The sequence below is a fragment of the Dreissena polymorpha genome, chromosome 11 (assembly GCF_020536995.1).
Source record: "Dreissena polymorpha isolate Duluth1 chromosome 11, UMN_Dpol_1.0, whole genome shotgun sequence".
Classification (NCBI taxonomy): Eukaryota; Metazoa; Mollusca; class Bivalvia; order Myida; family Dreissenidae; genus Dreissena; species Dreissena polymorpha.
The window spans coordinates 21,836,313-21,848,945 of record NC_068365.1 but is presented as its reverse complement, the minus strand read 5'-3'; the positions used below and the strand labels follow the sequence as shown (position 1 = coordinate 21,848,945).

Sequence of the window (12,633 nt, the reverse complement as noted above, 5' to 3'; positions counted from 1 at the left end):
TCATGGCCCGGACAAGCTCATTTATGGCCATGTTTTACCTTTGAAGTAGTAGGCTTTCCGTAGATAAGCCGAACCGACTTGAAATTTTCAGTAACAACATTACAATAATGTAGGTTTTTATTTCCAAACCCATGCTTTTTCATTAATATACACCAATTGAAACTGTATTAATCACCACAGCTTACTTACAATGACTTTAACTCTTCCCAAGTAACTTCTTTTCGTTTGTCAGATTCTTCAGCCATTTTGATTTTTTGTCTGATGACATCATCAGTGATGTCATGACATTTACAAAATATTATGTCATTCTACTATTGTAGCTACCTTCTGGCTACTAAGAGCCGCTAGTGTCTACTATAAGCCTTTTGTGTTTCAAGATTAATATTAAAGTATTGGTCGTGGCTACCATTTAGCTCATAATTGCACTTTTTTGATACAAGAATATGTTCTGGCAATTTTCTGGCTAATATGAGCAGCTAGCGGCTACTATGGCTATAAGAGCCGCTAGCGGCTACTAATAGCCATACGATTGCCACACTGTAGCCGCTAGCGGCTACTTTTGGCTATTTTCTGGCTAGTAGTTGTGGCTACAAAAAATGGTTGCGGCTTTGTAGCCGCAACCTTTTCATTTCTGTAAGGGTATGCATTATTATTTTTGAATTTATTTACGTATTGGCGTACTCGTTCGTTCAGCACAGTTTGGCCACATCGTTTGGTTTGGTGCAACTCGAACAAAAGAACCCAGTGAAACCCTAGTGTTTTTGTAACTTTAAACACAAACGTTGAACAAACATCATTTTACAATTTTGGTTACTCACTACTGTTTGATTACAAATCTGACAATTTTTGCACAAAATGTAAAAGGAAAATAAATGTGTTGTTTACAAGAGTATATGCCTTTTATCTCCCTATTTAGGATATTTAGAAATTTCACACATATCCTGGTCGCCCTAGTATAAGTACACCGCTAAAATAAAACAATCAATGGGGATTTGTATAATTACAGCCAATTTGTTCCATAAAGTAAACACAATTCTAACATATGCATTACTTCAACAACACTCGTAAAGTGTTGTCCCAGATATAAGCTTGCGAAGTCCACAGAGGCTAATCGAGGACGACACTTTCCGCTCTAAACTGGATTTAAAAAAAGAAACTTCCTTTAAACGAAAAAAATCATTAAAGCTGAAAGTGTCATCCCAGATTAGCCTGTGTGAATTGCACAGTCCAGACCCGGACGACACTTAACGCACAAGCATTAAGCCACGTTTTTCCAAAGCTCAACTGTAGTAATCAGACGTTCGATTGTGGAATGGAACACTTAAGAATTAGATCGGTTTGTTGTAGACAAAAGAAAGGCTCGTAGATTGTATGGCGATCTCAGTAAAATGAACCATAAGCAAACTGCATGAACAAATCGTATGTAACAAAGCCTTTACCTACTTAAAACTTAAGTTGACACAATTCAACCGCGTCTGTCTGGCATTGATAAAACGCGCGTCCGGCGCATCCAAATAATTATAAGTGACGTGAAACTGCATTTGAAAAAGCATATTGAAGGTCCGTTATCATTGAATACGAAACATCGTAAACACCTTGAACGTGTTAATAATCGTATATAACATATGAAAGGCATGCAAAACAGATAATATATACTCCCGCCATCTGAGAAAAAACTATTGCATACACTGTTTGGTCGATTTTAATTTTAATTTTGACCCAGTCTAGCGTTTGCAAATATTATTTATAGTGAAATAGGAAGTCGTTCATACCTTTACATCTCACATGATCTTCGCCTGTGGTGACATATGATCGCCGACAAGCTGCCTCCATGCGTAAAGACGCCGCGTGAGTCTTTCCAGCCTTTTGCAGCATACAAATATGGAACGTACCGGTAATCAATACCGACACATAAGAATGCATTGCGAATGTGAGGACAATTGTGTTTTAAGCCACGTTAACTGACACGTTTTATACTTCAACTATTAAAGCAAGATCTAGTAAGATAAAAGGTAAAGGTTTCATGCAGATGTTACCTTGTTTACTATTGCCGTTAGAGGGCTTAGTCCATAGTTATTTTTAGTTATATAAACCGCTTATAAACATGAAATAAAAAATGAATATGTAATACGATACCGGAACTTTCTGTTTGCAATTCATGGAAGCAAACACAATTTTTTGAAAACTGTTCGACATGTCTGTGCTCATAACATGTGCACGCGTCGTTGCACATGAGGTGCATACTGCGAGGCATGTTAATATGTTCTTTAACTGGGCTCTGTTCAAACCACCTGTGTTCGGTGCAGTAACTGAGCCTTTTGTAGTTTTTGGTTTCACCAGTGCGGAATGTGACACACAACTGTATTTTCAAAATGGTAAGTTTACTTGTTTATTATATGCAACAAAATATATAAATATATATATATATATATATATATATATATATAAACATGTATCGAATACGAACACATGTGTATAGCATGTCTTAGTTAATTATTTTAAGTTTAAAGCTCGATATTCAAATGAGATTTACATGACGTTTATAAACAAACACGCGAACTTACACGAAAACAGTTAAGAGATATTTTGATACTTATCGAATCATACGCTAATAATAATAATATTTCAGAATTAGTTTGCAATGTTGACGTTTGCAACGAATGTCAAACCACAGTGAAACAACGTCATACAATTTAAATAAAAAATACGTGTCTGTACTGTAATCTGTACTTTCAAACTGTGTTAAATATTTCACCGTAAACGTGTTACTTTAATTCTTTTAATGAAACTTTGATCCAGAAAACAGAGGCGGTTGCAAGTTTTTAATTAAGATGGGGAAGGATCTTCTAATTTCCAAACACAGCTCACCTTGAAAATTAAAAATATGCAATCTATTCAAACAAGCAAAATCGCATTCCTGACTGACATAAATGTAACACTTATATGTTGATTATCATTATCTGGCAAGTTTGGTCGTTTGGGTAAATGAGGGACGATGGCACAAAGATCCTCGGTCTGTTGCGGGAGCTTTGAGTAGCTCATCTATGGTGAGGTACGTTCACTCTTTCACTATGTCTATGCAGCTATTCTTATGATAGCCTTCCGAAGGCGACCTCTCTCTAGCGTACCATGTGGAGAACATTCTTGCACAGTAGACCTCTGGTGACGAGTCAAAACCAGGCCAACGTTTGTTGTTGACGGTCGCCAAGAAGGGTTCTGTTGGACCAACAAGTGTTTCTGTCATGTTCCGGACGTTTTCGTTGGTTTTGTGCTCGATGTAAGAGATGCGGCGCAGTCTTCGAAGACACTTGTGTTCAAAAGCCTATACGGTGTCAGCGTGAATCGTCCAGGTCTCGCAGCCGTTTAGTAGGACGGAGAAAACGAGGGACTTGAAGAGCCTGTACTTTGTGTAGAAACATTTGGAGCTGCTTGACCCTGCCTGCTCAGTCTGACCATTGCTGTCTCATGGTTATTGTATTCGGACTTTAGGCGTTATTATGCCACTCATAAGGACAATTTCATCAGCGAAACATTTGTTTTAGAATCGCCTTCCAATGGTTGATATGAAGGTGTGATAATCGTGGACGGTCTTCTAGAGTATCGTTTCAAGAAAACGAAAGGGGAAAGGAAGGGGAGAGCAAACAGCAGTTACGGACGCAAACGGACGTTCTGAAGTCATTCATATGTTCAGTGAGATGCACTGAGCTGCTTGCGTTCCGTAGATGTTTAAGATAACTTTCACCAGCCTTTCGTCAATATTGAACTTTCTCAGAACCTGCCATGCCATACGCGTCAATGAAGTTGTGGAAAAGCTAACGTTGATATTGCTTGTTTGATTATAAATTAAACTCTTCAGTTTTGTTCAAATGCCCCCTTTTAAGCTCTGAATCAAGACTGCTATCGGGTCTTACTTTTAAATCGGATGAGGATGATGAACGGCATGATTTAGCTTAAATGGCTGACGAGGCTGATGGTGCGGTTATTCATGTCCAACGTGAGGGTGTTCTGTTGTGATGACCAGACACTTTGACCACTCCGGGCTCCACTACCGCTCATTCACGATATTCTTGCATAATGTCATCATTGCTGACGTCGTTGCCTCCCCTCCGTGCTTAATCAGCTCAGAAATGACGTTGTCAAGTCCATGAGATTTTCCAGCCGTCATTCTACGCACTGCTTTATACATCTCTTGCTTAAGCATAGATGGACTGTCGTCGCCCGCTTCTGTATGATCAAAATCTATACAGTCACAATTGGTTTGTCATTTGAATACACAAACATACAGAGACCTTCTATTTGTAAACACTGAAGATCTGATAAAACATAATGAGCATGAATTATACCCTCCACGAGTAATGCATTGTAATTGGCTGTATTGTATTCGCCGGGTGCAACTTTTGCAGTATTGATCGGCCTGAATATACTAGTCTAAATATATCCGTTATAAACCGTCGAAAGTCTTTATGAATAAGAACCGTACAGTAAGACGGAATAAATATCTATGCCGTTCAACTGGAATTCATGTTAAGGTACATTTTCGGGTAGCTGATTATGATCAGTCTGGACCGGACATCTGGAGATAATGTTTCAAATTGAAGAAAATCTCCACCAATAAACTTAGGCAACATAAAAGAAAATAAGATTTAAAATTATAGCAATTGTTTACGAAGAAAAGATGCATTTAAAAGATTATCATGATGAGTAAAATAACAATTAAAATAACTTTGTAGACATGGTAATACACATTATGTAACTTAATATAATGATCAATGATATTACTAATTGAATGTTGTTATAAAATGTTAAAAGTATACATATTAATAAATAACTATGATTTTAATTTTCTTGGCAATACTGTATTTCTGTGCTAAAATTCAGAGCAACTCCAGCCAATCACACTAATGAAAACACATGATTGTACAATTCTTATGATCACTGTCTTGGATAGGTTTTATCCGGTTTAAATGCTAATCAAACTCACACGTAACCCAAAATAAATAACAATTCAACGCGCGTCTAATGCGATTTGAACCAAATGTACCTATTCAGACAGAAAATTAAAACATGGAGTTTTAAACGTGACTCTCGAATCAAATATGACAAAACATTAAAGCTTTAAAACTAGTATCGTGCGGGGTAACCTGCGCCCCATTGAATTAAATTGTAAAACAAACACAATGCGCGGTACTATTTACTAGACAAGCATAAATAGCTTCATTAATCGTAAACCTAAACACTTCATAATCGTAAACCCAAACACTTCAGTAAATAGAAAATGTATGCGTGCAGTTTTGCCATTTGTTTTTTTACTCACTTATAAAATCAGTAATATTGCTGTAATCGATTAGTAACTAACGGCCATTATTTTACATGGTGAATTTATTTAAAATGTACATTTACGTAGTGAAATTAAAGAAAAGATTAATGAGTATATTGCAGGGATGGGACCGAATATCCGAATATTCGAATATCCGATAATCGGCCGAATATTCGAATCCAAAATTCATATTCGAATATTCTATTTTCATGCAAAGATACTTCCGAAAAAGTACATATAAGTACATGTACAAAGTCGCAATTTTGGTCTCCATTATAAGTCATTGCTTTGATAACAGCTTCCATCAATGAACGAGATGATAATTGGCAGACGGGATGGTATAAGGAGAGGGACCAATCATCGATTTACTATCAATTCATAGTTATGCAATATGTACAGACTATTTTCTGAAAATCAGTCGAAAATGAAAGTAAATTTATGTTAAACATTTACGTATATTGATAAACATTCCAAAATTGTGTTTTTAACCTCAGCGGTCAATTGTATAAACAGTGGTTAATATAAACTTTAGTAACTTGATTAACGCAGTTATTTACATGGTTATGTTATCGCAAGATAATTGTATTTGTAAAAACGATGGTTATTTCGTTGTAACCTAACTATTGAAATTTGTTTACTTACCACAGTAAAATTACCAAAAATGCAACCCTGAAAATGACGTCGTTTTTGCGCAATTTGTCAGACGAACATTGTCCAATATGGCCTCTGACTCTTTCACAAAAGAAATAAGCGAAAAACGGGCTAAACCCTTTTGTGACCGAGAGTTGGACGTTTTTAAGAACTTTATGACCGAAAATCTTCATAAACTCAAAGCAAACCAAAGCGGCCACTCCTTACCTAATAAGAAATGGCCACCATGCTCGTTGTAGTCAGAAATTCGGTACAAGACATTATTTAAAGCCCTATTAACACTCAAAATCAACGAATATTTCGTAAAATAGTTCATAAAATAAAGTTAACCCATACAAAATCATTGTCCCTTAAAGCAATAGCCAAAATGTAAACGCTAGATGTGGTCTGGTAACATAGATTTAACAATATACATTGTTACCAGGCCACATCAAGCGTTGAAATTATGGCTATTATAAACGGAACACTGAATTTGTAAGGGTTAACTTTATTTTACGAACAAAATAACGAAATATTCGTTGAATTTTAGTATTCATTGGGCTTTAAAAGGATCTGTCTGGTTATGATGTCTACGCATTGAATCGCAAAACTCATTAATTTATCGGGATGATATAACTACTGTGGTTAGTCTACATTAGCGACATGGTTATTCACATGGACCGAAGTAGGGTACAATGAAGCAATACAACGAAACGAACACATAATTTTTATATGTTGTCACAAGATTTATAATTTAATCCCGGGTGAAAACATTTTAATGCTTGTGTACATAATTACGAAATTTATGATCGAATCCCGGCTGTATAAAGTTTGAAGCAATAAAAGTGTGCGTTTTGCAACACTGCGTTTTGCAAGATAGAATTTATATTTGAAATATGAAATGAGTTAAATAGACATAAAATAATTCTTTAGAACGAAATTACTTGCATTGGGTATCAAATTAATTGAAGTTTGTATTTAAATAGCTTATATGTATTTAAAGTTCATGCCATTAAGCATTAAATATTGGGGACTTAAAATGATAACTTCATTCGTTTCAAGTTACCGAATTAATATACGTTACATCACTAAAATTATGTTTCAATTAAGCTTTATCTAATTTAATTCTTACATAGTTGATAAGTCTACTTATTGCTTTGTTCACTTAGCTTACTGTACCTTATACATATTGAAGAGTACAATAACAGAACATTGTTTAAGCTTTGAAAATGCTGATAATTTATCGCGATTGGTTGTACCTTTTCCAATAAATCTAGATATTCGTCAGACGCAAAGAGTCACATAAAAGAGCAAGTACATAGCCAAAAAGGCTTAACAAAGTGTCCAAAAAACATACGGTAGGGCACTTTGACTCCCCTTAGCATACCCCTGGGCCAATATTTAGGTCAATGTTGTTATTTTGTTCGGTTTGGCATACACATATAATACATTGTGCCAAATTTTAGCCCTACAAATGCAACCATGGGGGGGTAGGGTAGTTTTAAAGGCCAAAACGTTAAAAAATGCAAAAACCCAGAGCCCCTCCCTTGGCAACGCCTTCGTCCGACCGATAATAAAAATAATAATAATATACAAATTTGAATTCGATTGGAATGCAGCGTGCCTGTTCCTCCAATGCCCATTTCTGTCAGCTGATGTTAAAGCTTTACACTTGTGAATAAATTGTCGAAGTAAAGCCGAAACGGTGCTTTGGGAAGCTCCGAAATCAGGTCAAGTACTACTCCAGGACCCGTCCCAAGTTCATGACGTCCGGCACCGGCATCTTGATAGGGCTCAAACTGAATGAGGTAACTAAGTCTGGTAGTAAGACACCAAAACTTGAAACCAAATCGAATGGGTTTTCCCCGAATGAACTGCTTGGCACTATGTTCACCAAAGTAAGGCACCATGGACTCGTAGATTGAAAGATCTTGCTCTATTGGAAAGTACTGCAAGCATCGGTCATTGATCAGAGAATACAAAGGTCTTATCTTGCTCAACTTGCCATTTGGATTCAGTTGATTGTTGTTACAAACATGATGGTATTTAAGTATGTCTTCAAACCGCTTCCTTGACATAGCGTTACATATTGCCTCATTTTTAGTGTCAGGTTTCTGTAACCAATACATCCGCCTTCTTGGAAGATTTGCATACCCTGTCACAAACAGAATAGCAATGAAAAGTCGAACCTCTTCAATAGATATTTGAAATTTATGATTACATTGATGTCTGGTATACTTTATAGTCTGTTCTCTGATCATTGAACACACTTCGTCATCAAAACATAGTTCAAACAGTAAATGATGCTCCCAGTCTCTATCAAAGAATTTGGGTCGTCTGAAATTTCATTGCAAATATCTGTCCATCTGATCATTTGGAATATCTGTTCTGATCCAGTGACGGTGAAGTGCCGGTCGCCGTCTTCCCCTTCTAGGAATTTTGGGCATCCGTTGCTCATTCTGGTTTTGTTGCACAAGGATCTTAACGTCATAGTCAATAGTCGTGTCCGATGCATCGGACACAGAATCTTCATCACTGCTCTCATCCTGCGATGTGTCTGAATGGTTAGTGTCTGTGGTGTTTGAGACTGATCCGGTGGCATTTCGAATAGAGCACGAAGTTGGTTCCTTGTCAAAATGTTTATATTGCCTCCGAGGTCTTCATCCCCGCTATCCTCATCACTTTTTGTAGCATCTTCTGGTTCAGTCATGAACACATCAGCTTCTTGAAAGTATGTAGCATCTTCAAGAAGATGCAATACATCATTTAGAGTGAGCCTGTTAACATAAATTTATATAAATGTAGTTGTAAAATATTATTATTTGTTATTTTTACAGACCATACTAAATCTCAATTTTTACACATATGTGCTTAGCGTCTCAAATTTGGGACATCATATTGAGTAGTAAAAAGTCAAAGGAAAATAAGTTAATGCTTATATTTCCATTAGTGTACATTATAAAAATCACATATTTCAATATTACAAATCTATAATTTTGACTTTATCACAAAACATGAATAATTAAGCATAAAGAAATACATACCTTTTTTTAGCCATTGCCAGTACAATAAAAAATTGCCTCTTGTCGTTAAATGCAGCCTTATGAATGCATGAAATCTCTTTCTGTGTCATCTCAAATTTGTGTTACCTGATACAAAGGACTGAAAGCACAGCCACACAAGAGATATAACTGTATATTTATCACTGAAATAATTAACACTGACCAGATTTCCTAGGTGACCCAAATATAGGACGCTAGACATTAATGGGTTTTAATTAATCATTCCATAAGCAATCCCTGAACCTATGAAAGATTGGTAAAGTCTTAATTGCTGGTAGTTTGTAAATGTGTTAAATTTGTGTTTGCAGTAAGCTGCTTGTCTATAGTTGTGTAATTATCAAAGATTCAATATGTGTTAAGATTAACTATGATTGGAAGTTCCCATACTCACTGACGCCTTAATCTGTTTTGGATGCTTATTAACTTACAAGAGATGCATCAGCCATAAGTAAGAGTATAACGAATGATTGACGTGAGGAGGATAGGACGTTCGATTCCATAAATAAGAAGCGTAATGTATTTTTAGTTATTTGCGATGCTATTTTATGATTGTAATATGTTTATGTCCACTTAAATGTCTTAACTGTTTAGGTCGCCGTGGTGTTATGGATATGGTGTCCGCCTAGCGACCGGGAGGTCACGTGTTCGATCACCACCGTGGGAGCGTTCTTTAGATCTCCCACAAAGACACCAAGTACTGGTTCTAGGCCCAGGAAACGGACTCGAGAGCATTTATATAAACCTTAGGCTTTCGATGTAATCGAGCTACAATAAATAGGTTTTAACTAATTAACTGTTTAACGATGCATTATGTTTGGCTCAACGCTATCTTATAACTGAGCACAAGAACGATATTCAGTAACACATACGTATTGATAATTGCAGCCAAGAATCCCGTTGTAGCTACCCTTACGAAAATAAGCGGCTAAGTTGCTGCAATGTTGCGGCTCAGTTGCCGCTACTAGTTGCGGCTTTGTAGCCGCAAGGTTGTTTTTCGCATGCAAATGAGCTTTCTGGCTACTAGTTGCGGCTCGGTTGCCGCTACTAGTTGCGGCTTGCTTGCCGCTGCTAGTTCTGGCTCTGCTCTGGCTACTAGTTCTGGCTACGTTGCCGCTACTAGTTTTTGCTATGCTCTATTGTGATAGTGACCTTGACCTTTGACCTAGTGACCCCAATTTTAATAGGGGTCATCTTATGTCTATTGTCCAAGGCCAATGAACTGGTCTACCGACAGACATCCAGCAAAACAATATACCCCCTCTTCTTCGAAGGGGGACATAATGATTAACAATTTGCATGATATTTACACTTCAAAGCAGATGAACAATTCCTCACCATTTTCCCTTAGGGTTATTTAGGTATAGACCTGATCATTGTCAATCATCAGTCAGTACTTGGGAGAATAAAATGGTCAGGTTTATACCTAAATAACCCTAAGGGAAAATTGTGAGGAATTAAATTGTGCATCTGATTTTAAGTGTAATACATTTTTCTCTTAGTAGAAATTAAATGCATTGCATTGTAAATTATTATGTAATATTTCTACTAAGAGAAAATTGTATTATTTGCTCTTGTTAATAACAACAAATTTCATTCATTTTAATGTAACACATTTTATTAAAGAAAAACATTCTTCCTACTACTTAATTTCATTGGTTGATATTGTAATACATAATATAACTAGAAATGGCGCGGCAGAGTCCGACGCGTATCCCCACGCCACATGTTTGGCCCAGGGATGCCCCAGGGTTGGTAATGGGTCCATGAATAGTTGAGATTGACCGTATTGTCATAAGAGAAGTTCAGTTTCAATTAGAAGTGAATCGGTGTAGAAATGAAGAAATTATAGTAAAAGGCAATTTTGGGTGGGCGTGGCCTATGTGGGCGGGGCGCCCCAGGGTTGGTAATGGGGCCATGCACAGTTGAGATTAACTGTATTGTCATAAGAGAGGCTCGGTATCAATTTGAAGTGAATCGGTGTAGAAATGAAGAAATTATAGTAAAAGGCAATTTTGGGTGGGCGTGGCCTATGTGGGCGTGGCCTATGTGGGCGGGGTGCCCTAGGGTTGGTAATGGGGCCATGCATAGCTGAGATTGACCGTATTGTCATAAGAGAGGTTCAGTATCAATTTTAAGTGAATCGGTGTAGAAATGAAGAAATTAGAGTACAAGGCAATTTTGGGTGGGAGTGGCCTATGTGGCCGGGGCGCCCCAGGGTTGGTAATGGGGCCATTCATAGTTGAGATTGACCGTTTTGTCATAAGAGAGGCTCAGTATCAATTTGAAGTAAATCGGTGCAGAAATGAAAAAGTGAATGTAAAATAACATAAAAAATAAGTGAAAATCTCTGACCCGGCCCCGCCCCAACCCCCATAACTTTTGACCCAGGGGTCAGATCGAAATTCCGTCACTGTCACCGTCACACATATGCTCATAGATACCATGTATGTAAGTTTCAAGGTTCTAGTGCTAATTTGTAGGAGAAGCAGGTGGCCAGGACGGACGGACGGACAGACGCACATCACCACAATATCCACACTTTTTTCTCCGAAAAACGTGGGGATAATAAAATATTTACACAAAATATAAACACGGATTATTATCGCGCAAACAAGCTCAAATTTACGTTTAGAAACATAAATATAAAGTTTGGAAATTGTTAATGTGTCCATATGTGAACGGGTCCCTTCAATAAAAGAGTCCTTCTTTGAACAATGACAATTACACTGTTTACAGCCCTGCATTATCATTTTATAGAGATAACTCTCTCTACTTTTTGTACTGTACTTATACTATCTAGAGTTACGTTTTCTTATCTGCTTAAAATGATTATTCAGCCAGAAGAGAAAAGGAGCTTTGATATTGTATTGCAATACATCTCAATAAGTAGTTGTGAAATTAGAAAAGAAAAAAAATATCAGTCTGTTGACAGACTAAATGACAATGTAAGATCACAAGAAAAGAGAATGTCACTAGTGTAGAATTAAAATCTCACAATAAATGACATAATAATGGCCCGGACAAGCTCATTTATGGCCATGTTTTACCTTTGAAGTAGTAGGCTTTCCGTAGATAAGCCGAACCGACTTGAAATTTTCAGTAACAACATAACAATATTGCAGGTTTTTATTTCCAAACCCATCCTTTTTCATTAATATATACCAATTGAAACTGTATTAATCACCACAGCTTACTTACAATGACTTAAACTCTTCCCCAGTAACTTCTTTTCGTTTGTCAGATTCTTCAGCCATTTTATTTTTTTGTCTGATGACATCATCAGTGATGTCATGACATTTACAAAATATGATGTCTTTCTACTATTGTGGCTACCTTCTGGCTGCTAAGAGCCGCTAGTGGCTACTATAAGCCTTTTGTGTTTCAAGATTAATATTTAAGTATTGGTTGTGGCTACCATTTTGCTCATAATTGCACTTTTTTGATACATGAATATTGTTGGGAATTTAGCGCGCCGTCGTGTGACGCCGCCATTGGCGCGCCGTTGTGTGACGCCGCCGAATAACGTCAAATACATGCACGTCATCTTGTTATTGTTGTTTCGGTTAATATATAGTTATGATTGAGAAAGGACGACATTAAAACGTAAAACACAACGCTATACTT

General features: G+C 36.9%; 2 protein-coding genes across 3 annotated transcripts in view; one reads left to right on the top strand and one right to left on the bottom strand.

Annotated features, from left to right (window-relative positions):
- LOC127850301 (uncharacterized) overlaps positions 1 to 12,633 on the bottom strand; it is a 173,740-nt gene that overhangs the window by 16,336 nt on the left and 144,771 nt on the right. The window lies entirely within an intron of this gene.
- Positions 2,255 to 12,633, top strand: part of LOC127850288 (uncharacterized) — a 181,923-nt gene continuing 171,544 nt past the window's right edge. The window contains exon 1 of the mRNA XM_052383211.1: positions 2,255 to 2,375. Within this exon, the coding sequence (XP_052239171.1) occupies positions 2,373 to 2,375 (3 nt within the window). The 5' untranslated portion in view covers positions 2,255 to 2,372. The remainder of the gene's footprint in view (positions 2,376 to 12,633) is intronic.